This window comes from Tachysurus fulvidraco, chromosome 1, assembly GCF_022655615.1.
Source record: "Tachysurus fulvidraco isolate hzauxx_2018 chromosome 1, HZAU_PFXX_2.0, whole genome shotgun sequence".
In the NCBI taxonomy this organism is placed as follows: Eukaryota; Metazoa; Chordata; class Actinopteri; order Siluriformes; family Bagridae; genus Tachysurus; species Tachysurus fulvidraco.
In genome coordinates this window covers 11631079-11658590 of record NC_062518.1, presented here as the reverse complement: position 1 = coordinate 11658590, position 27512 = coordinate 11631079, and the positions used below count along the sequence as shown (strand labels likewise).

Below are 27512 nucleotides of genomic sequence, written 5' to 3'. Positions count from 1 at the left end.
ACAGTCACAAGGTTTCACAATCTTCATTCCCTTCTCCCTAAAGGCTTTGAGTTCATGACAGTCAGTGCCACTGATGCAGATGATCCAAACACTGACAATGCTGCTATTAGGTACTCCATCGTTGAGCAGATTCCACCAGAACCCCAACCTAACATGTTTGCGATCAATTCTGTCAGTGGAGCAATCCGAATGAATGTTGATGTACTGGACAGTAAAGTGAGTGCAAGAAATCAGATTTTTGCAATTATTTAAGTAGTGGAAGAATGAATAAATAAACGTAATCTTTTTCAGGAATATCATGAATACACTCTGACTATTCAAGCAGCAGACATGCAGGGAGAAGGTAGCCCTGTCACAGGAAAAGCTGTTATTTCTGTTACACACCGCAAGGTAAGACAGTTAACAGCTGTGGATTGCAAAGCCATCATATAAATTTCTTGTGATTTTGTCTGCTATGTAGTTTCTTGGCCAAATATGACTTTTTGGCAGATGATCTTATCCACACTGACTTACATTTATCTCATTTATACAACTAAGCAGTTGAGGGCGAAGCTGATGCTGCCAGTGCAAGTGAAAGCAATCCAAATCAACCTGCAACAACAGAAACATTATCTCACAAAAAATATATTTTACTGCTGTGAGATGTCTATAATCTTTTGCAATACTCAGTTTCCTTATATTGTGAGACACACAGGCCTGTTACTGTAAGAAGAGAAGACTAATTGAAGCACATTGCATCAGTTATTAATGTCACTTCAGAATTTTTACAAAACTAACAGTCAATATATATTGAATGAAATATATCATAGGACCATATCTGAATCATCATTATTATTTGTTTTAATTTAAATCTAGGATACGTGGCGGATTCCTCTAATCCGACTCTCTGAAAATGAAGGAGGGCATTTCCCTAAGGAGATTGCAGAGGTCTGAGCAACTTATGTTTAAAATTATCTCAACCTATCTCTTCACTATTAAATACCTCTCAGTACTTTTAACACATTTGATGTACTTTTTAATTTTTTTTTTTTTACTTTTTTAACACAAATCACAAATTTGATATATGACTATACTGAGTCATATAACACCACACATATGTTTTGTAGGTGATCATATGTTCCACAATAGAAGACAAAACTTTAATATCTTATATTTCTTGTCCATGTAAACACTCACAAAAGGTATTGTTGCTATTATTTCTACCAATAATCAACTGGTAAAATGAATACAAATAATGTACATGAATAAAAATAATATATTGTCTATCACTACAAAATGTCACTACTCTGAGCTCATGGTATCTTAAAGAGAATTAGGTTCTCCTACAGGAGAATATTGGTTATGCTGATATTTTTGAAAATACAAAAAAAATATGCTTTTTACTTCCACTTGTAAATAAAACTAATTGTATCTGCTTTATTTACTCTTTTAATTAAGATATATAGATATGGCATTGCATTAAATAACCTGGCCTTGACAGTCTATAAATTTAATAAATGCAGTTTGGGTTGATTTTAGACTGGAAATTAAAAGCAAAAACATCTGGGAATATCTTAAAACAGCCTAAAGAATTCAACAACAGTGGATAGTTACTTTAAATGAGTTGAAATATAAGACAGTTATTTATGTCAGCACTTTAAAACAATTTAAATGTTCATTTTAACTGCTATGTCATGTTTTTCTAAAAAATGTACACCAAAAATAAGTAGATTTGCCTAAATATATTATAGTGTACTGTATATTTTGTTGTTTCTGTTGTTTCTTATGTCTAGTTCAAGTCCAGTCATGCCAAAACATCTAGAGTGAAGTATGTCATCAGTGGTGGCGGAGCAAACCTGTCTCCAGTGGGACTATTTGTTATGGACAAAAACACAGGAAAGCTTTATGTGTTACGATCACTAGATAGAGAGACAAAGGATGAGTATGTGGTAAGAAACTCTTATAAATAAAGACATTTATTTACAGTCTTGATGTGCTTTCTTTAGCAGCCTGTAAAATTATATTAGGTTCAAATGTGAATTCAGTGTGAAAATTCAAAACTTGGTCTTATAAAAGAATGCTGGTCAAGGCCTTAGTCTTTTAACATGTTTACTTTTTTTTTTTTTTTTACAGCTTCAAGCCCATTTAATGGGTGACAATATACATGATGAGATTGTGGAGTTCACCATCCAGGTAGTAGACCAAAATGATAATAAACCAGTCTTCACCCAAGATCCGTTTATTGGCAGTGTTTCAGATGCGTCAAAAATAGGTAGCTTAGATGAGTGTGTTGTGTTGAGAGTTTTGTTAAACTAATACGGTTATTATCTATTCCAGTCTGTACAAGGATTCACAATCTTCATTACCCTCTTACTATAGGATTTCCGTTTATGACCATCAGTGCCACAGATGCAGATGATCCTAACACTGAAAACTCTGATATCAGGTACTCCATCATCAGTCAGGATCCACCAGAGCCAAAACCAAACATGTTTGCGATCAACCCTATTACTGGTGTGATTCGTGTGAACGCTGAAGGACTGGACTTTTCGGTAAGAGCACAGATCTACTGTAATATCTTAACAACGATGAACATCAATAAAGTTGTGTGTATCAATTAATTATAACACTTAGGATTTTAAACATCATCTTTCCAGAAACATTCTAAATATGTCTTGAAGATTCAAGCAGCCGATATGCAGGGTAATGGCTTGACAAGCACTGAAGATGCTGTTATTTTTGTGATTAACATCAAGGACGTAACCAAGGTAAGATGGTTTCTACATGCAGTTTGCATAGTGTTCACTTGGTACTAAGTTTTCCCTTATCTGTTAGCCACATTAGCCTCATAGATCCAGTCCAAGAATTAATAAATAAGTGAACTTCAGATATTAAAATATGTATTTTCTTTCTACTCAGCATCAGTATTCATGTACATAAAACAAGTAATATTGAGGTTAGGGGGAATATAGAATATACACACATACAGAAAATATATACAGTGATATATTGCAGTTCTGAGGGGTTTATCAATATGATGGTGGATTTTTTTTTTTTGGGGGGGGGGGGGGGGTTCGGTACAGTGAGTTAAAGAGTTCAGTAAGGAGATTGCTGTGGGGTAAAATCTGCTCCTTAGCCTGTTGGCCTTGGACTGCAGGTACGTTAAGGGTTAACAGTTAATAGGCTGTGTGAGAGGTATCCTTGATGATGCTGCAAGCTTTAAACAGACAGCGCTTCCTCTGGACGACCTCAACAGCAGGAAGTCGGGTCTCAATGAGGCGCTGGACAGTTTTCACCACCTTCTGTAGTGCTTTACAGTCAATGTTGGAATGGTGAGGATGCTCTCAACTGCACAGCAGTAGAAGTTCTTCAAGATAGCTTTAGAAAGGTGGTTCTTCCTCAGTAATCTCAGGAAGAAGAGGTGCTGGAGAGCCTTCTTGATTAATGTGGAAATTGAACCAAGACAAGTACTCAGAGATTTTGGGTTAGTTTTATGTATAGGCATGATTTTAATTAATTACATTATTAATTATGTCAGTAGGAGATGTTCAGAAGTATAGAGGCAGGAATGTCTGACAGTATTTTAGCCTTAATGATACAGAGAGCAAATATAAATTCCAAAACGGTTGCTGATACTTATGCAAATTAATACAAGCATATTTTACTTTTATATGTGAAGGCTACATTTGTCTGTCCTACAGCCTTCATCTCCTGGGACATGGGAGATTTCTCCAATCTGCTTCCCAGAGAATGACAGAGGACCTTTCCCTAAACAGTTAGCCAAGGTTTGTTTCAGACTGTAGGCAAATGCCAATAATCTTCCCTATGTATCTTTTATTTCAAGTGAAATTATCACTCCTGTTTTCAGATTAAGTCCAACCATGATAAACAAAGTAAGGTTGTGTACAGCATCACTGGAAAAGGAGCAGACCAGCCTCCAGTGGGACTTTTCACTGTGGATAAAGACAGTGGTTTGCTGTCTGTAACAAGGACTTTAGACAGAGAGACCAATCATGAGTATGTGGTAAGCGGAAGTTTTCAAATTTGTCTTTGTTGTAGTCGCACAAAAATTAAAAACAGTTTGGCTGTATCTTCTGATACAAGGCTATGCAATTTTTTTAGCCACATAAACAGATTCTGTAAGCAAAGAAGCCTTCGGTAATAATTAAATTAAACAAAAAAACAGCAGTAACAGCACTAAAGACTTATGACAATCCTTTGCTTTTAGGTACACTTTAATCAGTAACAAAATTTGCTAGTAAATTGTGCTAAACATCTTGTAGAATCTGCCACATTTTATGTGTAGACTTTGACCATCACTTTGATTTCTGCATTATTTGCATGCCGTTCATCCAACTTCCAGACTTTGTCTGTTGGAAGAAAAATTAAGACATTGCAGATTTAGTCAAAGCACATTAAGACAACACATTTTCTGGAAATAAAAAATATTTTTGTTCTAACTAGCTTCAAGTCCATAGAGGTGGTATAAATGAGCAGCCAACACAAATCACCATCTCCGTGATTGACCAGAATGATAATAAGCCTGTCTTCACCCAAGATCCATTTCGGGGCAGTGTACCAAAAGCATCAAAACCAGGTTGCTAGATCAATGTTGTGTTGAAAGCATTGATAAACCTAATTACTTTATTATTTATTCCAGCAATGTTTCACTATAATCATTAACCTTTTGCAAAGGATTTGAATTCATGACCATCTCAGCGACTGATGCAGATGATCCTAAGACTGAAAATGCAAATATCAGATACTCCATCATCAGTCAAGATCCTGCACTGCCACAACTCGACATGTTTGAGATCAACCCCATCAGTGGAGTGATTCAAGTGAAAACTGATGGACTGGACAGAGAGGTAAGAGCAGAAACAAGGATTAAACTCACCAGATGTTGTAAAGAAGAGATTTCAGTTGTGAACACTATTTATTTCAGAAATACCCTGAATACACCTTGGAGATTCAGGCAGCAGATATGCAGGGCAATGGCCTCCAAAGCAGAGGAAAGGCTGTTATTACTGTAACAGTTTGAGAAACCTTGGTAAGGCAGATTTCTCTTCATTACATAGGTGAATCCATGAATATTTGGGATAGTGATACAATTATATTTGTCTCTTCACTAGGGTAAGGCACACTGTAACTGAAATGAACCGAATCATAAGAAAATGATCCAGTAATACAACCAAAATCCAATATTGAACTAATATTGTAACTTAAAACATTAAAATAGTTTAAACAATGTAAAATAAAAAAATAATAATAATAACACACAATAACCCTCTATCTGCTCTACCATGATCACAAAACTGGTGTTAGTAGCTTCTAAACTGGGAACGTGGAGGACTCAGAATGCACAGCAAAGGATACAGGAATTCTTGTTTATGCCACAAAGAATAATGGAATAATTTTACAAAAGGAAAGAGTCTTTGCTATGTTTTCCACCATAACTTCTGTGTCTTTAACTTCCATCTATCCTTCCATACTATACACCACTTATTCTTCTGGGTCACGGGGAAACTGGAGCAAATCCCAGGTGATACAGGGTACAAGGCAGGGTAAAGCATGGATAGGATACCAGTCTATTAGAAATCCCGAATCTATCACATACACACACACATTCACACACATTTGCCCTTCTGAAAAGTGGACCTTGATAGTTAGATAATTATGTAATTATAATATCTAATTATGTATGATGTCTAATTATGAAATTATGTAATGACATTGAGGATATAACCAAGATGATTTTTTTTAATTAACTTAGTTTTTTTTACTATTCACACTTTAACCCCTTAAATGTTCAAACAAAATCTCTGCCCATGCATTGCTTCTATATATATTTGCTGGGGTACTGAGACTGTATAACAACAGCAGCATGACTAAACCATATTTTCCAAATATAATCATAGTTTATCTCTATTTTTGATATATTTGTTTTGCAGGAGAAAATAGTTCCTCAGGCGAAGACAAGATTTCAACATTATTGCTTGTGATAATCTTTGATCCCTGTCTCATGGATCTGTGAGACAGCAAAAGGTCCATTAAGCTAAAACCACATTTTGAACATAAGTGCTATGCAGGTAGTTTATTGCATACAGTATATACAGTATATAGTGCATTTTGCTCATGTCTTAACAAATATCTGAATAAGCTATAAGGAGGACTACAATAAAGTATATTATATGATGAGAGAATTTCAACATATGGTGCCTGTAGAAAAACCCACTTTGAACCAACTGAGTTTTATCTATCTCATATGAATAGTTTGACACAAAATTATGCAAATACAGTAAAGAATAGTTGCTGCAAAAATTCATAATAGCTTACTTATTACTTCCGCTTCATTAAACTACTCAGCAGAAAAATAAAGATCAATGTATGAAACAAAACTGACAAATGTCATCTTTTTCTTGTCTGTGGAATATAATAGCTCGTTTGTGTGTTTAAACATTTAACCATTCATCTCCATATTTGAGAACCAACATTATTTGGACATCAAGCTGAAGAAAAAACTGTCTGAAAGGCTGGGTACATAAGAAAGAAGGGGCTTCTTATTAAGCTTGAACTACGAGAACTGCCAAGAACATAAACATAGATGAGCACACAAAACATTATAGACTATACAGAGATAATAGACAACCCAATAATAGACAACAATGAATAATTAGGAGCTAATCAGGCACTTCAGTCAGCATAATATGTTTACATTTGGTATGTGGAAGATCTGTAAGAATTTGCACAAGGAAACATAATTCTAAAAATAGATTTTTTTTACATGGCACATTTAAGAATGAATCCAAGCAAGTGTAGTGAAAGTATATTCATACTTTAAACAGAGCAACATTACAACACATGGACTTCCAGTACAGTCTGAGATTAACTTGAACCCCAGATTCATATATACCAATTCTCCAGTGGAGTGAGTTTAGTGGTATTACTTGTTCAGCACTGCAATGCTGTTCCTGAGTCCATCCATGATGGGTTTGACAACCATGTTAAACTCTGTACCCCAGTTACAAAAGTTTTTACGTTAACATTATTAATGGCACCATTAAATAATCTTCTTTTTTGCCTTTACAAACATGTGAGGTAGGTCAGCTGCCCCTTCTGGTAGTGTTGTATTGTCCTCTGGGCAAGAAGGGCACTCAGATTGCAATTATTGTCTTGCACTGAGCCCTGACCTCATCCACACTGAATGTAGCCGACCCAGAAGAGGAGACTCCGTTACATAAGCAAATGTGTGTCCTGATTGGGACACTGTGACTGAGGATGGGATGTTCATGCAAGCAGTATTGATGACTAAAACAAAAAGGCAGATTGTTTTAATGACTGTACGTTTTACAAATCTTACATGTTTACAAATTTTCTGTAGCTGCTGATTGAACACACTGGTTAATCATTTGCTGTCCAAGCAGTAAAACATACATGTACTTTTTCCTGTTTGTACAGTTAATGATTAATCAATGGGTTCAAGCCATGAAGACTTTGTGTATTACAATGAATAAAGAATGTTTTTGTCTATTATTATGACAGATATATCCTCTTTATCTCCAAGATCCTAGAAAAGGTTGTAGCTCAGCAGTTATACTCATACCTACATGGGAATAATATTCATGATAGCACATAGACAGGGCTGATTAAAGTAGTAAATGACCGGTTTGTGGCCTCTGATCAGGGTTGTGTCTATTTGCTGGTGTAGCTTGATTTAATGCAGCTTTTGATACCATTGACCCCATGCTATTCTACTTGATAGGCTGGAACATGTTGTTGTTGTTGAAGGGACAGCCCTCTCCTGGATCAGGTCTTATTTGACAGAACAATATCAGTTCGTAGATCTAAATGGTGACTACTTTAAACAAACTAAGGGAATGTTCGGTGTTCCGCAAGGTTCTGTTTTAGGCCCATTGCTTTTCTCCCCATATATGCTACCCCTCAGTGCAATTATTCATAAACATAGTATTGTATTAGACAGTGGATGCTTACTAACTTCTTCCTGCTTAACTCTGAGAAGCCAGAAGGTCCACAGGCAGCCATAAGCTTTCTGATTACAGAGTAAATCTGGTGGTCTATATGGTCTGGTCTTCATCAGCAATCAAGTCTAACCCATTAGTTCCTTATCAGCTCTCATTGCACTACTATAAACTGTTGTAGAAAGGTCATTATTTACATTTACTGTTTATATTTCCTGTTCAGTGTCACCCAAATGAGGATGGGTTCGCTTCTGAGCCTGGTTCCTTTCAAGGTTTCTTTCTCATATCATCTCAAGGACTCTTTCTTTTCCTCTGTCACGTTGAATTGTATATATTCATTTATTTATTTTTATCCTTATTTTTTATTATTATTATTATTATTATTATTATTATTATTATTATTATTATTATTATTATTATTATATATTTCTGTCTCTGATACATGCTGTGCTGTGACTGAAACATGCTGTGAATGAATTTGTGCTAGTAGTAAGCATGTATATCCAAAAGGTTTATCAGAAAAATTAAATCATTAACATGTGTCAAAATTGGATGTTTACATTTTTCTACTTTTATTCAAGTGAAACTGTCATTTACTGCAGTCTGTGTATTATATGCCTTCTTGTGCTTCGAACCCCCAACCCTGGAGCTGTGAGGCATACGTGCCAACCACTAAGCCACCGTGCCCCCCCTCCTCTCAATATGTAAATGTGTAAATAAGTAACTAAAGCAAAAGTTAAAACATGAATAAAAATCCACAGAACAATTTTATCTATTCTTTCACAAAGATTACAATGATTAAGATATAACTTCTTTAATTTCATTTTCATATATTCTTTGGAATTCTATTTAATTCAATTTATTTGTACAGAGCTTTTCCAAGTTCAAATTGTCTCAAAGCAGTTTCTGCTGGAAAAAGAATAAAATTTATTGAAGTTTAAAATTAAGTTAGTATTTATCTTTAACAATGAACAAGCTTGTGGTGACGGTGGAAGGAAGGAGATGATATGGGGAAGAAACCTTGAAAGGAACCAGGTTCAGAAGGAACATCATCCTAATTTGGATGATAATGGGCAGTAAATAATGTAAATGTAAATAATGTCCTTTCTACAACATTTTGTAACTGTTTGTAATTTCATTCTTTGTAATTATCTGGGATCAGAGCAGTTTGACCCTCTCATTTTTCAGTTGTGATTGTGGGCTTATATTTAAAGTTCCTTTCTCTGTAGAAACAGAAAATGTGTTAAAATAGATAGATAGATAGATAGATAGATAGATAGATAGATAGATAGATAGATAGATAGATAGATAGATAACCTAATTGATTTATGTTAGTGTTTAAAACTTATTTTTTATACTGAAATTAATAATAACTCTATAGATGGCCACTAGAGGGCAGCATTTCCCTGCGTCCTTTTATTCATAATCATAACCTAGATCTAAAATTAATTACGCAGGTGATGAATTAGAGGCAGAAACAACATAAAGCACCTAAGTAATGTGTTAAATCCATCAAGAATCACCAGAAGACTATAAATGGACTGTGTTATATAGAGTCCACATGGTTTTGGATGTGTATCTGATGGATGAGCAGCGTTCCTCTAAAAACTATTCCCTTGGTTGGTGTTTTGATTATGGAGAGTGTTGTCTAACAGAGTGCAAAATCTAAAAGATAGGTACATAATTACGGGTGAAATCAAGTGAGTGTAAATGGTATGACATAAGATTTACCTTGTTTTTTAACTCATCAAACCATTCAAAGAGTTCATCCTGGAAGTGACCGCTGTTAACAAGATAGAAATGTTTCATCAGGCCAGGTTCATGGTCTCCAGGTTCATCCTGGAAGTGACCGCTTTTATCAAGATAGAAATGTTTCATCACAGGATTAAAAATAAAGGTCAGTGAGAAGGACTTTGTTCTGATTTGTCTTTAATTTCTTTCCTGTTCTGTTTGTTGAAAAGTAATATTTAATATGTAACTTACAAATATTTCAATAAAAGTATATTGTCTTTACATAGACATGCTTTTACTAATTGACACAAATGCAAAATAGGCGACTTTATAGAAAATCTAATCTTAGCCTGGAAAGTTCCTTAATCATTTAGATCAAAAATATGTCAAATTATGGAATAATAAATTCAAATTGACAGGTACGCTAAATGCAGGAACATACAGTACATATCATATAATGCATGTCAAACAAATTTTAGTATTCAGTAAATTATTCAGTAAAGTATTTTAGTATTCAGTAGGGGCAGTCATGGCCTAATGGTTAGAGAGTCTGATTCATAACCCAAAGGTTGTGGGTTCGAGTCTCGGGCCGGCCACGACTGAGGTGCCCTTGAGCAAGGCACCAAAACCCCCCAACTGCTCCCTGGGCGCCACAGCATAAATGGCTACCCACTGCTCCGGGTGTGTGTGCACTTCGGATGGGTTAAATGCAGAGAACAAATTCTGAGTATGGGTCACCATACTTAACCATATGTCACGTCACTTTAAAGTCTGTACTGGAATTCAGCATATATTGCCAATCAAACACAGAATCTTTATCGCCAGTATCTGTCTTACACTGAAAAACTACTTTTGTTTCTCTTTCAGCAAAAGAAAATTTATAAAACAGGAAAGTAACGGTTCAACTACATGGCCCAATGTTATAATGTTTTCTTCCCACACTAATACAATGAATGTTCATTCATTCTTCTTCAGTAATTGTTTTAGCCAGATCAAGGTCAATATCTGGAGCCTATGCTAGAAAGACTGCTGTCAGTTCAACACAGTTCACCATGCACACATCAATTTACACCTAAAGGCAATTTTTACTGTTGACAATTTATCTACCAATTTACTTGTTTGTGGGAGCTGGGAGGAAACTGGAAAACTGGATAAACAAGTGGAGGAGGCTGTGTGACAGTAACCCAAGTTCAGGAACCAGGGGAGCCATTTAAAATTAATATCAAAAGTACTAGTGTCTTCATAATGAATAATAACCTTTTGTCTGTGAGGCAAAAAGAATTTCAACAGAAAGACTGTTACGTCAGTGGAAATGATCGTATCAGGTTAACAGTAAAATGTCACAATGTACCTTTATTTCACTAACTGGATGCATGATTACATGGAATCCTGTGTGTGTTTTCTGTATACTTTGAACTAACTTTCAATTATTATTAACCTTCATCATTTCTTTTAAATAAACTAATACATTAAGAGGTTCTGAAATTTGGTGCTTTAGTTAAAGAACAATCTCTTCTAAACCAGGATTCCTCCCTGGCACACAAATTATGTTTACACAATTTATCACAAATTGATAAAGAGGCACCAAAACAAACCAGTCAAGGTCCTCTTCATAACAAAATTCCATTGAAATACTTCAGACATAACCGAGATATTAAAAAGAAGCATGTTTGTCAATGCTGAAGTCAAGATCTCACTTACACTAAGTGTACACTAACGCATCCTAGACATTTTTCAAAGTGACATATGGTGATTCAGCACAGCAGCTGGATGGATTTTCTTGTAAGACCATAGCAGGTTTCTATTGACAACATTCATAAACCATCATCTGCCTGTAAATGTGTTTATAGATAGTTTTGTCAGGACAGGGTTTATTTAAGAACAGTCCAAATGTTATGAATTGCATTTTGCAGCTGGTAAATGGACTGAGGTAATTATATTGTATATATAGTATATAACATTTTAGAGGACTTTTTTATTTTATTATTTAAAAAATTATTTAACAGAATTTTTATATTTTTTATATTATTAATAATCATTATTTGTGTACCATTTAATTGTTTTAGATAATCTTATGATAACATAGAGGAACTGGAAATAGAACTGTCCTGTTGCCATGTCCATGGTTATAAAGTGGTAGCTTTTTCTCTCCTTTAAACTTTTTTACTTTTTTGTTTGGGATCTGGTGGATTTATTATAATTATTGTTATTATTTTATTCCATCTTTTGAAAGTGATTTTAATGTTTTAAATTCAATCTATTCAATAAAACGTGTACTATGGATCATATGAAGTGCTCTCATCTCATGCGAATCTTTGGGTCCTGCTTTGAACTTAAATGCATTGATGTAAAAATCTGCGAATTAATTACTCATTTATAAGTTTATTATATATTATTTACAACAGCACATCATTCCTGTGAAACTTTTATATTTATCTATTGTCCTGAAATACAGTGCTACATGTGTGACATTTATCTACACCTGGCAACCCTGAATTTAAAAAAATCCCTGAGGCCATCCTTAAAAATATTCTTGTTTGCCGTAAAGCGACCGACCCTGTCAATTTAGGACCGACTCAATTTTTTATTTTTTTTGCTTTAAGTCGGACAGACTTGCCGGTTGTAAATTTGCGTTAAGACCTACCTTTTTTTTTTTACTCAACAACTAATACAAAAGCAATAAAACAATATTAACGGGTTCGTGAACCATAATACTTCTAAAAAATTCATTAAAACAGCTCGATACCGCTTTAACTTGGCACGAAGTTATAGAAAAACTGTGTCCAGCATCAATATAAGGTTTGCAATGATGCGCCCGAAGGCACGGGTTGAAGACCCAGTCAGTGACGATATGCTAATTTGTTTAAAGTCATACCTACGTAATCACCATCACCAAATTGTACTTTTTTTTTACATTGAAACTTGGAAAAAATATATATAGACCTACCGACCGACCGACCCCCCCCCCCCCCCTTTTTTTTTTTTACTGTTACTGCAAACCAAAATATTTTTATCTGTGTGGAAAAAAGTAAGATCCCCCTTTCTATTAATAGTGATAAATAAACTGTGTGTGTGTGTGTGTGTGTGTGTGTGTGTGTGTGTGTGTGTGTGTGTGTGTGTGTGTGTGTGTGTGTGTGAAAGAGAGAGAGAGAGAGATCAAATTGAAAACTCATGATCAAACTGGAGGAAAACAGCAGTATGTTTCATTGCTATTAAAAAGATATTGTGCAAGATTTTATGTTTGTTTACTTGCCAATGTTCCTATTAATGAAGATACAAGTGACACAGTGACAAGTTCATATGCAATAAATCTTACAATGTAATTAAATAAATGAAATATATACATAGGTAGAACATGACTAAAATACAAAGCTGGCTATTAGATCCATTTTTCCCAGCCAGCGGTATAAAGCAGCCCATAAACTCTACTGCATTATTAATACATGTCTAACCAGTCGAAGATGATGAGTAGGAAAGGAATCATGAGTAAGCTGCCTGTTAAGATTTTGTAATAACGTTTACTGGGAACTCATCTCCCACTCGTTTTAAACTTACAAATATTATGTGTGTATGTGTGTGTATGTGTGTGTGTATGTATGTATGTATTTACAGAGCTCAGATGAAGGTTCTTTAAATAATTGCAGTAAAACAAACACATTTACAACAAATGAGTAGTAAGACCAAGAGACTTGCTGACGTAGTTGGAAAGGCATTTCATTTAATCAGTTTGAACATTTTTTTAATGCCATAATCTTATAACCTTCTACTTCTTGTTCCTTCACAACAGTGTCTGCACAGCACAGTGCCATAGAATTAGAACCATTTACTTGTACTTTTCAACAATGTCCACACATCTCTGCACTGCTATAGCTTTAATATTTATTCACTGTACACATGTTTACACACACACACACACACACACACATATATATATATTACATGCTGTACATATGTTTACATATATATATCTATATGTATATTACATGCTGTACATATGCTACATATTTATCAGCACTTGTCTATTTGCACAATTGTTACTCTTTGCACTTCTGGTGGATGCCAAACTGCATTACCTGTTTTTTATCTATCTCCCCTCTGACTCCCCCCTGAACCTTACAGGCTGCAGCTTTTTCACATGTGAGCAGTGTGTTTCACTGGAGTAACACTAGGAAGCATAAATGCACTGACAGTGCATGAGTGTTTGTGTAGATACACAAGTCTGTAAGGAAGGTGATCATCCGAAACTACCCGCTGAAGCTCATTTCCTCAAATCACACCAACAATTTAAAAAATCTCCACTCGGCCTCGGCGCACTTTGGTCTCTCAAACTAAAAGGATTATATTTTGGACTTTCATTACGCAAATGGAGATTAAATTGGACACATGGTTGGGAGTTTTGATCGTTTTACTACAGGTGAATATTTTTACCTGTTTTTTCCTCTTGGCTTCACGCAACGTTTGTTCTTGTTAGAATTTGAGCGTGTCGCTTTGACCAAGAAGTTTAGAAATGAGTCAAACTATTTCAAAAATGTTTTTCCTCCTCTTTAACATATAAATAAGTTAATGAACTGTTTCCACTTTGATCTCCCTTCGTTCCTCAGGTCCTCTGCGGTGTGGAAGCGACGCCATGTTCCCCAGGCTTTACTTCAGATGTGTTTGTCCTCACAGTTCACAGGTCTCACCTGCAGAGGGGCACAAGGATCGGTGCAGGTAACACTATCATCTCAAATATTACACTTATGAGTTGTAGTGAACAAGGTTTAATTCTAGAGTATATCTTGGTCCTTAAGTTTAGTGAATTTTAAAACCAAGCCCTGTGTGTGTGTGTGTGTGTGTGTGTGTGTGTGTGTGTGTGTGTGTGTGTGTGTGTGTGTGTGTGTGTGTGTGTGTGTGTGTGTTTAATTTTTTTTGTCTGTCTATCTGTCTGTCGGTGTGTGAGTTGCTTTGTTTAATTAGGGTTTCTTTTAGTTTCACGTATTGTGTTTAACACCCAGCAGCTCATCACTAGTATTTTACTTGAATAAGTGGTGCTTTTTCCTTTAACTACCTGAAAATGCTGGGTTTTGTGCATCACCTTCGAGGTGCTAGATGATTTGAATTAGAATGGCTGAAGAGCTACTGCAGTGTTTTCACTCTTGAGTTTCTGTGGGTGTGGAAATACAATTTTGAACAAAAGTAGGTAAGCTTTACTTCCTCAAAGCTTATATAGTGACTGCCCAACTCTCAAATTATATTTATGTTCGTTTTTTTTCTCTCTCTCTCCCCCCCTTCTCCCCTTGGACTAACACCATCTATCAAGGCTATATTATTGAGCCATAACTACATTGAACTGACCAGCCAAATAGATTGTTCAGTTATTTAAGTTATTTTGTTTAGTTATATACAAGATCAGGTTAATAATATCTTTATTTTTTATTTATATATATATGATGGCTTTTTGTGTGTGTGTGTGTGTGTGTGTGATTGTCAAACAAAAGCTTGGCATCAACTGGTGGATTTAGCTTCATTTTTACATGAAATGCCATGTAGAAATCCTCAGTTCAACCCATTCCCATGCAGACTGACTGATAGCAATTTAATTTTGATTTGACATTGATTTAGTTCTCGGTCCTCACTACAGAGATTTCTAATATTCTTGACACCTAATGTGGTGTCCTTTACCTTGCTTATGACTTTGCAGTCCTCATCAAATCCTGGTGTGTGTTATGCCAAACGTTGTGGTTTTGTTTTTGTGAGGCCTAGACAAAGTGCATGATGGTCCATATCATTTGTTTTTAATGCATGAATATTTTAGCTATTCAACTATAAGCTTATAACTCTAGTCTTGGTTTGACTGCAATTTGTACAGCCAGTGTTTTAAACAAGATAAGTGCCAAAATCGTCATTATTAATACTTCTACATTATTAATACTTCTAATAATACATTATTAATGTTTCTATGAATTCTTTAGTTGTTTTCAATGACTGCAGCGGAAGGACACAGTCCATCTTTGACACTGCTGATAAGCGGTTTCATGTAGATTCAGATGGCACAGTAAAGCTGAAGAGACAGGTCACTCTCCATAATGGCCATAAAGGGTTCTCTGTCCACGCGTGGGACTCCAAGGGACAGAAACACACTGCATTGGTGAGAGTGGAACATGAGGATAGTGCTAACCGCCATAAGGAGCAGCAGGAAGATGTTGAGGCATCTGAGCTTGAGCAGGTACACGTCTTATTCTGACACCTGCTGGACAAAACTACAGAAATTTGTCTTCTGTGCTTCCACAGTATTCTTTCCTCTATAAATGTGTAATCCTTAAAGGGTGAGCAATATAGGGGCATAAATCGGATTGATCAAAGATATTTTATAATAGTTTTGTTAGCAAAATTATGGATCCAATTCACTTCAATGTCACTTAAATACCAGTTAAATACCAGTCACTTTCATATGACTGGTATTTAAAATTCCTTGTATAAGCACACATTTAAATTTACATATGTGTACATTTGTGAGTTTCATCAGTTCTATTTCTAAACAAGAGATTAAGAGATTGAAATATTGTCATTTTATGTATAGCATGACCAAAAATTATTTTACTTCAAATTATTCCCAAAGAAGTTACATCTGGGTAAAGTAGTATTAGAAAAGTAGTAATACTTCTTAACTAGTGCTTTGTTGAAAGCACCCTTTGCTTGTAATATAGCACTTGTACCAAAAAAGAAAAAGGTCACAAGTAGGTAAACTGTAATTTGCAATTTTTTTTCTACTCTTCTGTAGAAAAAAATCAATTTTTAAAATTGAAGGATATAAGTTACACAAACATCCAGTCAAATCCAGAAGTCTTGTTCACTTGGATTTCTGTCACAGAAAGGCTTTTTTTTGTTTGTTTGTTTGTCTCATAAAGGTGGTTAAATATCTGATCTTACCGAGTTTTATTTATTTTTTTGTGTCCTGTAATTTATGGATCTTTAGCCATTCCTGGAGGTGTATTGACTAATTCTATTTTATCCAAGAATGCCAGTTTCTCCTTTAAACACATTAATAAAGTATTTTATCTTGGTGTTACAGCTGGATGAGTATCAGTGCTCTTAAACATGTTATTGAGTAACATTCCTCCAATTTTTGTGACTTATAAACCAAAGGTAAATAAAAACCATTAGTTTAAACCTCTTTTGTTTATTGCTTTTCTATAGCTTCAATCTCCCTCGATTCCGATTCTGGAGTTTCCAAAATCAAACGGGTTGCGGAGGAGAAAAAGAGAGTGGGTCATTCCACCGATCAGAATCTTGGAGAATGACCGAGGTCCTTTCCCTAGTAAGCTTGTGCGGGTATGTAGCGCTAATCTTAATCTGAGATAGATTTTCCCTGTGCATCTTTTTATATCAAGTTCTCACATTTTGTGCACAGATTAAATCCAGTCATGAAAAAGAAAATAAGATGGTGTACAGAATCACTGGTGTTGGTGCAAACCTGCCTCCAGTGGGACTGTTTACAATAGACAAAAACAACGGTCAGATGTTTGTGGGGAGGCCTCTTGACCGAGAAGAACAAGATAAATATGTGGTGAGTCCTTTCAGTTTGTTGGTATCTGCTTTGAAGTTTGTTGGCAAACAGTAGCATCTATTGTTGGTTGATTTTTTAAAAATAAAAACTTCTGCTCATGTTTCAGGATTTGCACATTTTAGTAATTTAACCTGTTTCTGTTAACTCTAGCTGCAAGTCCATGCTGAGTCACTTACTGATGCTGTTGTAGAACCTGAAATGAAGGTTATAGTTGAAGTGTTGGATGCTAATGATAACCTTCCTATCTTCACCCAAGATCCATTCATTGGCAGTGTACCAGAAGCTTCAAAACCAGGTAGTTTTGTTAAATCCTTTATGATCCAAAATCAGTCCATTTATTGTAATGCCATACTTCTGAATGTTAGTGCATGTTGTATGGGTGGGATGGGCATATGTACACTTACTTTTGAATATGTTAACCAATGCTCTGAGTCACATGGTGCTCATGTCTTCCTCCCTCTTTGAAGGCTTTGAGTTCATGACAGTCAGTGCCACTGATGCAGATGATCCAAACACTGACAATGCTGTTATTAGGTACTCCATTGTTGAGCAGATTCCACCAGAACCCCATCCTAACATGTTTGCGATTAACCCTGTGAGTGGAGCAATCCGAGTGAATATTGATGGACTAGACAGAGAGGTAAGTGCACAAATCAGCTTTTTCTACTGGCTATAGTTGCATCCAGCCTAATTGTCACTAGTCTGTACAAGTGTGTGTGCAATGGCTTCTTTTGCAATATTATATTAGTTGCTGCTACAAATGACCATGTTTCATTTCAAGCTGGATTGAGGCTTCGCTGTGTGCTGTGAGCCATCACTGGCTTCATCCAATAACACACTCTGCACATGTATTGCTGAATGGTGTATTGTTCTGGCGTATTGTTCTGAGAGATTTGACCAAGAGATGCCAAAATGTTTTGATTTTTGATGCTGACGCAGGGTTCCCACAGGGTCTTAAAAAGTCTTAAAAGCATTGAATTTATTAATTTGGAAATAATACCTTAAAAAGTCTTTAAAAAGTTTTGAATTTTGATGTCTGGGTCTTAAAAATTGTGCTGTATGTAACTTCTCCATATTGTAATTTTCCTCAAAAGTTTCATTTGTCAACCACGATAATTTTGATTAAATGACGTAGTATAAAAGAGTGGCGGAACCAATAATTGAGAACGCAACACAGCCCCGGGTCATCGTACAAAATACTGCGAACATGCGATACCTTCAGTAAAGGAAGATCATGCGCTACGACACCACAGCCATAGACTACAACACAACACAACGAGCAAAGGAGAAGCGCGAGCTCAAACAATGAAAATCTCACAAAGGTTGACTGATGCACGCATATATGTTTATAAAGTTTGTTTTTACGTTAGCTAGCTACCAATTTCATTCTGAGGTGATGGGGAAATGTAAATTTAATGAAGCGTGGCTGGATAAAAACTCTTTTCGTCATAAAACAAGTGGACAACGTTTTTGAGGCGTTTTGCACCATATGCAAAAAAAAGGATTCAGCTAGGTACAATGGGAATGAAGGCATTGTTTAAATTGATGTGTGTACGTATACGATGTAAATGTATAAATCTGACAGAAACCTTTTTTGGCTTATCCACACTTACACACAACTTTATTGTTTGATGCATTTAAATTGGGGAAGGAAAAAGTAACGATCTAGTAAGGTGTTTATAGCTAATGTTGCTCACTGTATTTATTTGAACTTGGTTTGAAATATTGCATTCTTGTCAACTGTTTAATATTGGGGTGTGTGTAAACTGTAAATGTTCCATTTTGGATGAACACTTTTGCACATAAATGCAGAGTTGAATGTGGTTCTAAAGTTATGATGTGTGTTCTTTTAAAGAAATATAGAGAATATACCTTGAAAATTGATACAGCAGATATGGTGGGGGAAGGCCGCGCAGTTCCTGGAACAGCTATTATTACGGTCACAGACAGCAATGACAATGCACCTAAATTTGTCAAGAACTTGGTAAGGCAATGTTTAATATAGATTAGTTTAGTATCTGTAGGACTTTCAGTTGCTTTAGAAATGAATGTCTGCTCCAAATCTTTAAATACTTTCTCTGTTTAGAGGTTTTTCAAGCTTTCAAATTTTTAATAAAAAAAATCTTCACTATTCTTAATGCAAACATTTCCCCTGCCAGTTCAATGTTACTGTCCCAGAGGATAAAGTGGGAGTTACGGTGGTAAAACTGCCAGTGATTGACGAAGATGAACCACAATCATCTGCCTGGGCAGCAAAGTTTAGGATTGTTGGTGGTAACCCAAATGGATTTTTCAGCATAAGCACAGGACCAAGCAAACAGAAGGGCATCATTACCACGATCAAGGTACAGCACCAACCCTGTTGAAGTGTTGTCAGTTACATGTCCCTGATATGAAATTGTACTTCTCATTTTAACATACTTGTTTTCACAGGGGTTGGACTATGAGAACAACAACAAATTCACATTGCTGGTAGTTGTGGAAAATGAGGTTCCCTTTGCTAAAGCTTTGCCTACCTCCACTGCTACTGTTATTGTAAATGTTCTTGATGTGAACGAGGCTCCAGTGTTCGATCCCAAGGAGATGATTGTTTCCAAACCTGAAGATCTAGCAATTAACAGTGAATTGACCGTGTACACTGCCACTGATCCGGACACATACCGGAACCAGAAATTGACGTAAGTGGATGCCTCAATGTTGGATGTTTTTGGGGTTTTTCCTGTGGCACTGTTATAGTAACTTGGTATTATTCTGTGTGTTTCAGGTATCGTTTAGGCAATGATCCTGCTGGCTGGCTGACTATTATCCCAGACACTGGACTAATCAAAGTCAGGAGTCCTATGGACAGAGAATCAAATTTTGTGAAAGATGGCAAATACAGAGCTCTAATTCTAGCGATAGATGATGGTAAACAGCTCCCTTTTCTTCTTTTCTCTTGTTTGTCTTGTCTTTGTTTTTATATCTTACCAGTATCTCCATGTGTTTGCAGATGCCCTCCCAGCAACTGGAACTGGTACACTTATTATTGAGCTGGAGGATGTGAATGATAATGCTCCAACGATTGTAATTAATAATAATAATAATAATAATAATAATAAACAACTGTGTTAATGCATGATAAAATAATTGTCAGAGGTAATTGATTAATTAATGTGTTAACTCGATAATAATGCGTCAACATGCCCAGCCCTATTTATTATATTTGTTTATCAAATGTATTTACACATATAAGCGAAAATCTTTGCATTTACATAATTGTGATTTTTGTCTGCTATGTAGTTTCTTGGCCAATTATGACCTTTTGGCAGATGATCTTATCCACACTGACTTAGGTTTATCTCATTTATACAACTAAGCAGTTGAGAGCGAAGCTGATGCTGCCAGTGCAAGTGAAAGCAATCCAAATCAACCTGCAACAACAGAAACATTATCTCATGAAAAATATATTTTGTTGGTTTATTTATGGAAAATCATACTGCTGTGAGATGTCTATAATCTCTTGCAATGCTTTTTCCTTAAATTGTGAAACACAACAGGCCTATTACTGTAAGAAGAGAAGACTAATTTAAGCCCGTTACATCAGTTATTAATGTCACTTCAGAATTTTTACTAAACTAACAGTCAAGATATATGAAATGAAATACATCATAGGACCACATCTGAATCATTATTATTATTTGTTTTAATTTAAATCTAGGATATGCGGCTGATTCCTCCAATCCGCGTCTCTGAAAATGAAGGGGGATTTAAGGAGCATTTTCCTAAGGAGATAGCAGAGGTCTGTGCAACTTCTCTAAAATCTTCACTATTAAATACCTCTCACCACTATTTTCCAAACTTAAACCAATGCAAATCACAAATTTGATTATACTGAGTCATATAACACCACACACACATGTTTTGTGGGTGATCATATGTTCCACAATAGAAGACAACAACAGGACTTTAATTATATTTCTTGACCATGTAAACACTCACAAAATATATTGTTGCTATTATTTCTACCAATAATCAACTGGTAAAATGAATATAAATAATGTACATGAATAAAAATAATATATTGTCTATCATTACAAAATGTCACTACTCTGAGCTCATGGTAAACTAATTGTATCTGCTTTATTTTCTCTTTTAATTAAGATATATAGATTTGGCGTTGCATTAAATAACCTGGCCTTGACAGTCTATAAATTTAATAAATGCAGTTTGGGTTGATTTTAGACGGGAAATTAAAAGGAAAAACATCTGGGAACCTCTTCTACAACAGTGGATAGCTACTTTAAATAAGCTGAAATATAAGACAGTTATTTATGTCAGCACTTTAAAACAATTTAAATGTTCATTTTAACTGCTATGTCATGTTTTTCTAAAAAATGTACACCAAAAATAAGTAGATTTGCCTAAATATATTATAGTGTACTGTATATTTTGTTGTTTCTGTTGTTTCTTATGTCTAGTTCAAGTCCAGTCATGCCAAAACATCTAGAGTGAAGTATGTCATCAGTGGTGGCGGAGCAAACCTGCCTCCAGTGGGACTATTTGTTATGGACAAAAACACAGGAAAGCTTTATGTGTTAAGATCACTAGATAGAGAGACAAAGGATGAGTATGTGGTAAGAGACTCTTATAAATAAAGACATTTGTATGGATCTGTCTTGATGTGCTTTCTTTAGCAGCCTGTAAAATTATATTAGGTTCAAATGTGAATTCAGTGTGAAAATTCACAACTTGGTCTTATAAAAGAATGCTGGTCAAGGCCTTAGTCTTTTAACATGTTTACTTTTTTTTTTTTTTACAGCTTCAAGCCCATTTAATGGGTGACAATATACATGATGAGATTGTGGAGTTCACCATCCAGGTAGTAGACCAAAATGATAATAAACCAGTCTTCACCCAAGATCCGTTTATTGGCAGTGTTTCAGATGCGTCTAAAATAGGTAGCTTAGATCAGTGTGTTGTGTTGAGAGTTTTGATAAAGCTAATACGGTTATTATCTATTCCAGTCTGTACAAGGATTCACAATCTTCATTACCCTCTTACTATAGGATTTCAGTTTATGACCATCAGTGCCACAGATGCAGATGATCCTAACACTGAAAACTCTGATATCAGGTACTCCATCATCAGTCAGGATCCACCAGAGCCAAAACCAAACATGTTTGCGATCAACCCTATTACTGGTGTGATTCGTGTGAACGCTGAAGGACTGGACTTTTCGGTAAGAGCACAGATCTAATATCTTAACATCGATGAACAACAATAAAGTTGTGTGTATCAATTAATTATAACACTTAGGATTTTAAACATCATCTTTCCAGAAACATTCTAAATATGTCTTGAAGATTCAAGCAGCCGATATGCAGGGTAATGGCTTGACAAGCACCGGAGATGCTGTTATTTTTGTGATTAACAGCAAGGACGTAACCAAGGTAAGATGGTTTCTACATGCAGTTTGCATGGTGTTCACTTGGTACTAAGTTTTCCCTTATCTGTTAGCCACATTAGCCTCATAGATCCAGTCCAAGAATTAATAAATAAGTGAACTTCAGATATTAAAATATGTATTTTCTTTCTACTCAGAATCAGCATTCATGTAAAACAAGTAATATTGAGGTTAGGGGGAATATGGAATATACACACATACAGAGAATATATACAATGATATATTGCAGTTCTGAGGGGTTTATCAATATGGAGGAATTGGGGGGGGGTTCGGTACTGTGAGTAAAAGAGTTCAGTAAGGAGATTGCTGTGGGGTAAAATCTGCTCCTTAGTTGGCCTTGGACTGCAGGTACGTTAAGGGTTGGGAGGGTAAACAGTTAATAGGCTGTGTGAGAGGTATCCTTGATGATGCTTCAAGCTTTAAACAGACAGCGCTTCCTCTGGACGACCTCAACAGCAGGAAGTCGGGTCTCAATGAGGCGCTGGACAGTTTTCACCACCTTCTGTAGTGCTTTACAGTCAATGTTGGAATGGTGAGGATGCTCTCAACTGCACAGCAGTAGAAGTTCTTCAAGATAGCTCTAGAAAGGTGGTTCTTCCTCAATAATCTCAGGAAGAAGAGGTGCTGGAGAGCCTTCTTGATTAGTGTGGAAATTGAACCAAGACAAGTACTCAGAGATTTTGGGTTAGTTTTATGTATAGGCATGATTTTAATTAATTACATTATTAATTATGTCAGTAGGAGATGTTCAGAAGTACAGTATAGAGCAGGAATTTCTGACAGTATTTTAGCCTTAATGATACAGAGAGCAAATATAAATTCCCGAAAAGGTTGCTGATACTTACAAGCAAATTTTACTTTTATATGTGAAGGCTACATTTGTCTGTCCTACAGCCTTCATCTCCTGGGACATGGGAGATTTCTCCAATCTGCTTCCCAGAGAATGACAGAGGACCTTTCCCTAAACAGTTAGCCAAGGTTTGTTTCAGACTGTAGGCAAATGCCAATAATCTTCCCTATGTATCTTTTATTTCAAGTGAAATTATCACTCCTGTTTTCAGATTAAGTCCAACCATGATAAACAAAGTAAGGTTGTGTACAGCATCACTGGAAAAGGAGCAGACCAGCCTCCAGTGGGACTTTTCACTGTGGATAAAGACAGTGGTTTGCTGTCTGTAACAAGGACTTTAGACAGAGAGACCAATCATGAGTATGTGGTAAGCGGAAGTTTTCAAATTTGTCTTTGTTGTAGTCGCACAAAAATTAAAAACAGTTTGGCTGTATCTTCTGATACAAGGCTATGCAATTTTTTTAGCCGCATAAACAAATTCTGTAAGCAAAGAAGCCTTCGGTAATAATTAAATTAAACAAAAAAACAGCAGTAACAGCACTAAAGACTTATGACAATCCTTTGCTTTTAGGTACACTTTAATCAGTAACAAAATTTGCTAGTAAATTGTGCTAAACATCTTGTAGAATCTGCCACATTTTATGTGTAGACTTTGACCATCACTTTGATTTCTGCATTATTTGCATGCCGTTCATCCAACTTCCAGACTTTGTCTGTTGGAAGAAAAATTAAGACATTACACATTTAGTCAAAGCACATTAAGACAACACATTTTCTAAAAATAAAAAATATTTTTGTTCTAACTAGCTTCAAGTCCATAGAGGTGGTATAAATGAGCAGCCAACACAAATCACCATCTCCGTGATTGACCAGAATGATAATAAGCCTGTCTTCACCCAAGATCCATTTCGGGGCAGTGTACCAAAAGCATCAAAACCAGGTAGCTAGATCAATGTTGTGTTGAAAGCATTGATAAACTTAATTACTTTATTATTTATTCCAGCAATGTTTCACTATAATCATTAACCTTTTGCAAAGGATTTGAATTCATGACCATCTCAGCGACTGATGCAGATGATCCTAAGACTGAAAATGCAAATATCAGATACTCCATCATCAGTCAAGATCCTGCACTGCCACAACTCGACATGTTTGAGATCAACCCCATCAGTGGAGTGATTCAAGTGAAAACTGATGGACTGGACAGAGAGGTAAGAGCAGAAACAAGGATTAAACTCACCAGATGTTGTAAAGAAGAGATTTCAGTTGTGAACACTATTTATTTCAGAAATACCCTGAATACACCTTGGAGATTCAGGCAGCAGATATGCAGGGCAATGGCCTCCAAAGCAGAGGAAAGGCTGTTATTACTGTAACAGTTTGAGAAACCTTGGTAAGGCAGATTTCTCTTCATTACATAGGTGAATCCATGAATATTTGGGATAGTGATACAATTATATTTGTCTCTTCACTAGGGTAAGGCACACTGTAACTGAAATGAACCGAATCATAAGAAAATGATCCAGTAATACAACCAAAATCCAATATTGAACTAATATTGTAACTTAAAACATAAAAATAGTTTAGACAATGTAAAATAAAAATAACACTCTAACACTTTATCTGCTCTACCATGATCATTTTTGTCCTGATAAAAAATAAAAACTGGTGTTAGTAGCTTGTAATCTGGGAAGGTGGAGGACAAAATACACAGCGAAAGATACAGGAATTCTTGTTTATGCCACAAAGAATAATGGAATAATTTTACAAATTGAAAGAGTCTTTGCTATGTTTTCCACCATAGCTTCTGTGTCTTTAACTTCCATCTATCCTTCCATACTATACACCACTTATTCTTCTGGGTCACGGGGAAACTGGAGCAAATCCCAGGTGATACAGGGTACAAGGCAGGGTAAAGCCTGGATAGGGTACCAGTCTATTAGAAATACCGAATCTATAGCATACACACACATTCACACACATTTGCCCTTCTGAAAAGTGGACCTTGATAGATAGATAATTATGTAATTATAATAGCTAATTATGTATGATGTCTAATTATGAAATTATGTAATGACATTGAGGATATAACCAAGATGAATTTTTTTAATTAACTTAGTTTTTTTACTATTCACACTTTAACACCTTAAATGTTCAAACAAAATCTCTGCCCATGCATTGCTTCTATATATATTTGCTGGGGTACTGAGACTGTATAACAACAGCAGCATGACTAAACCATATTTTCCAAATATAATCATAGTTTTATCTTTTATATTTGTTTTGCAGGAGAAAATAGTTCCTCAGGCGAAGACAAGATTTCAACATTATTGCTTGTGATAATCTTTGATCCCTGTCTCATGGATCTGTGAGACCGCAAAAGGTCCATTAAGCTAAAACCACATTCTGAACATAAGTGCTATGCAGGTAGTTTATTGCATACAGTATATACAGTATATAGTGCATTTTGCTCATGTCTTAACAAATATCTGAATAAGCTATAAGGAGGACTACAATAAAGTATATTATATGATGAGAGAATTTCAACATATGGTGCCTGTAGAAAAACCCACTTTGAACCAACTGAGTTTTATCTATCTCTTATGAATAGTTTGACACAAAATTATGCAAATACAGTAAAGAATAGTTGCTGCAAAAATTCATAATAGCTTACTTATTACTTCCGCTTCATTAAACTACTCAGAAGAAAAATAAAGATCAATGTATGAAACAAAACTGACAAATGTCATCTTTTTCTTGTCTGTGGAATATAATAGCTCGTTTGTGTGTTTAAACATTTAACCATTCATCTCCATATATGAGAACCAACATTATTTGGACATCAAGCTGAAGAAAAAACTGTCTGAAAGGCTGGGTACATAAGAAAAGGGCCTTCTTATTAAGCTTGAACTACGAGAACTGCCTAGAACATAAACATAGATGAGCACACAAAACATTATAGACTATACAGAGATAATAGACAACCCAATAATAGACAACAATGAATAATTAGGAGCTAATCAGGCACTTCAGTCAGCATAATATGTTTACATTTGGTATGTGGAAGATCTGTAAGAATTTGCACAAGGAAACATAATTCTAAAAATAGATTTTTTTTTACATGGCACATTTAAGAATGAATCCAAGCAAGTATAGTGAAAGTATATTCATACTTTAAACAGAGCAACATTACAACACATGGACTTCCAGTACAGTCTGAGATTAACTTGAACCCCAGATTCATATATACCAATTCTCCAGTGGAGTGAGTGGAGTGGTATTACTTGTTCAGCACTGCAATGCTGTTCCTGAGTCCATCCATGATGGGTTTGACAACCATGTTAAACTCTGTACCCCAATTACAAAAGTTTTTACGTTAACATTATTAATGGCACCATTAAATAATCTTCTTTTTTGCCTTTACACACATGTGAGGTAGGTCAGCTGCCCCTTCTGGTAGTGTTGTATTGTCCTCTGGGCAAGAAGGGCACTCAGATTGCAATTATTGTCTTGCACTGAGAACTGACCTCATCCACACTGAATGTAGCCGTCCCAGAAGAGGAGACTCTGTTACATAAGCAAATGTGTGTCCTGATTGGGACACTGTGACTGAGGATGGGATGTTCATGCAAGCAGTATTGATGACTAAAACAAAAAGGCAGATTGTTTTAATGACTGTACGTTTTACAAATCTTACATGTTTACAAATTTTCTGTAGCTGCTGATTGAACACACTGGTTAATCATTTGCTGTCCAAGCAGTAAAACATACATGTACTTTTTCCTGTTTGTACAGTTAATGATTAATCAATGGGTTCAAGAAAGCCATGAACACTTTGTGTATTACAATGAATAAAGAATGTTTTTGTCTATTATTATGACAGATATATCCTCTTTATCTCCAAGATCCTAGAAAAGGTTGTAGCTCAGCAGTTATACTCATACCTACATGGGAATAATATTCATGATAGCACATAAACAGGGC

At 35.6% G+C, this 27512-nt stretch overlaps 1 protein-coding gene and 1 long non-coding RNA gene across 2 annotated transcripts in view; one reads left to right on the top strand and one right to left on the bottom strand.

The window, feature by feature from the left end:
• The window catches only part of LOC113634238 (protocadherin Fat 4-like), a 43557-nt gene extending 17293 nt beyond the window's left edge, over positions 1–26264 (top strand). The window contains exons 7-35 of the mRNA XM_047822360.1: positions 44–216; positions 292–390; positions 856–927; positions 1773–1928; positions 2113–2251; positions 2359–2531; positions 2637–2747; positions 3681–3764; positions 3848–4003; positions 4444–4576; positions 4675–4847; positions 4925–4999; positions 16316–16319; positions 19164–19219; positions 19395–19580; positions 19669–19913; positions 20000–20142; positions 20225–20298; positions 20933–21013; positions 21693–21848; positions 22034–22172; positions 22281–22453; positions 22554–22664; positions 23573–23656; positions 23740–23895; positions 24336–24468; positions 24567–24739; positions 24817–24921; positions 25818–26264. Of these exons, the coding sequence (XP_047678316.1) occupies positions 44–216; positions 292–390; positions 856–927; positions 1773–1928; positions 2113–2251; positions 2359–2531; positions 2637–2747; positions 3681–3764; positions 3848–4003; positions 4444–4576; positions 4675–4847; positions 4925–4999; positions 16316–16319; positions 19164–19219; positions 19395–19580; positions 19669–19913; positions 20000–20142; positions 20225–20298; positions 20933–21013; positions 21693–21848; positions 22034–22172; positions 22281–22453; positions 22554–22664; positions 23573–23656; positions 23740–23895; positions 24336–24468; positions 24567–24739; positions 24817–24912 (3554 nt within the window). The 3' untranslated portion in view covers positions 24913–24921; positions 25818–26264. The remainder of the gene's footprint in view (positions 1–43; positions 217–291; positions 391–855; positions 928–1772; positions 1929–2112; positions 2252–2358; positions 2532–2636; positions 2748–3680; positions 3765–3847; positions 4004–4443; positions 4577–4674; positions 4848–4924; positions 5000–16315; positions 16320–19163; positions 19220–19394; positions 19581–19668; positions 19914–19999; positions 20143–20224; positions 20299–20932; positions 21014–21692; positions 21849–22033; positions 22173–22280; positions 22454–22553; positions 22665–23572; positions 23657–23739; positions 23896–24335; positions 24469–24566; positions 24740–24816; positions 24922–25817) is intronic.
• Positions 6073–9921, bottom strand: LOC125146191. Its single transcript, XR_007144690.1, has 2 exons — positions 9690–9921; positions 6073–7287 (listed from the first exon to the last, which is right to left on the bottom strand). It is a non-coding gene; the product is annotated as an uncharacterized LOC125146191 (long non-coding RNA).
• Positions 26265–27512: the final 1248 nt, after the last annotated feature.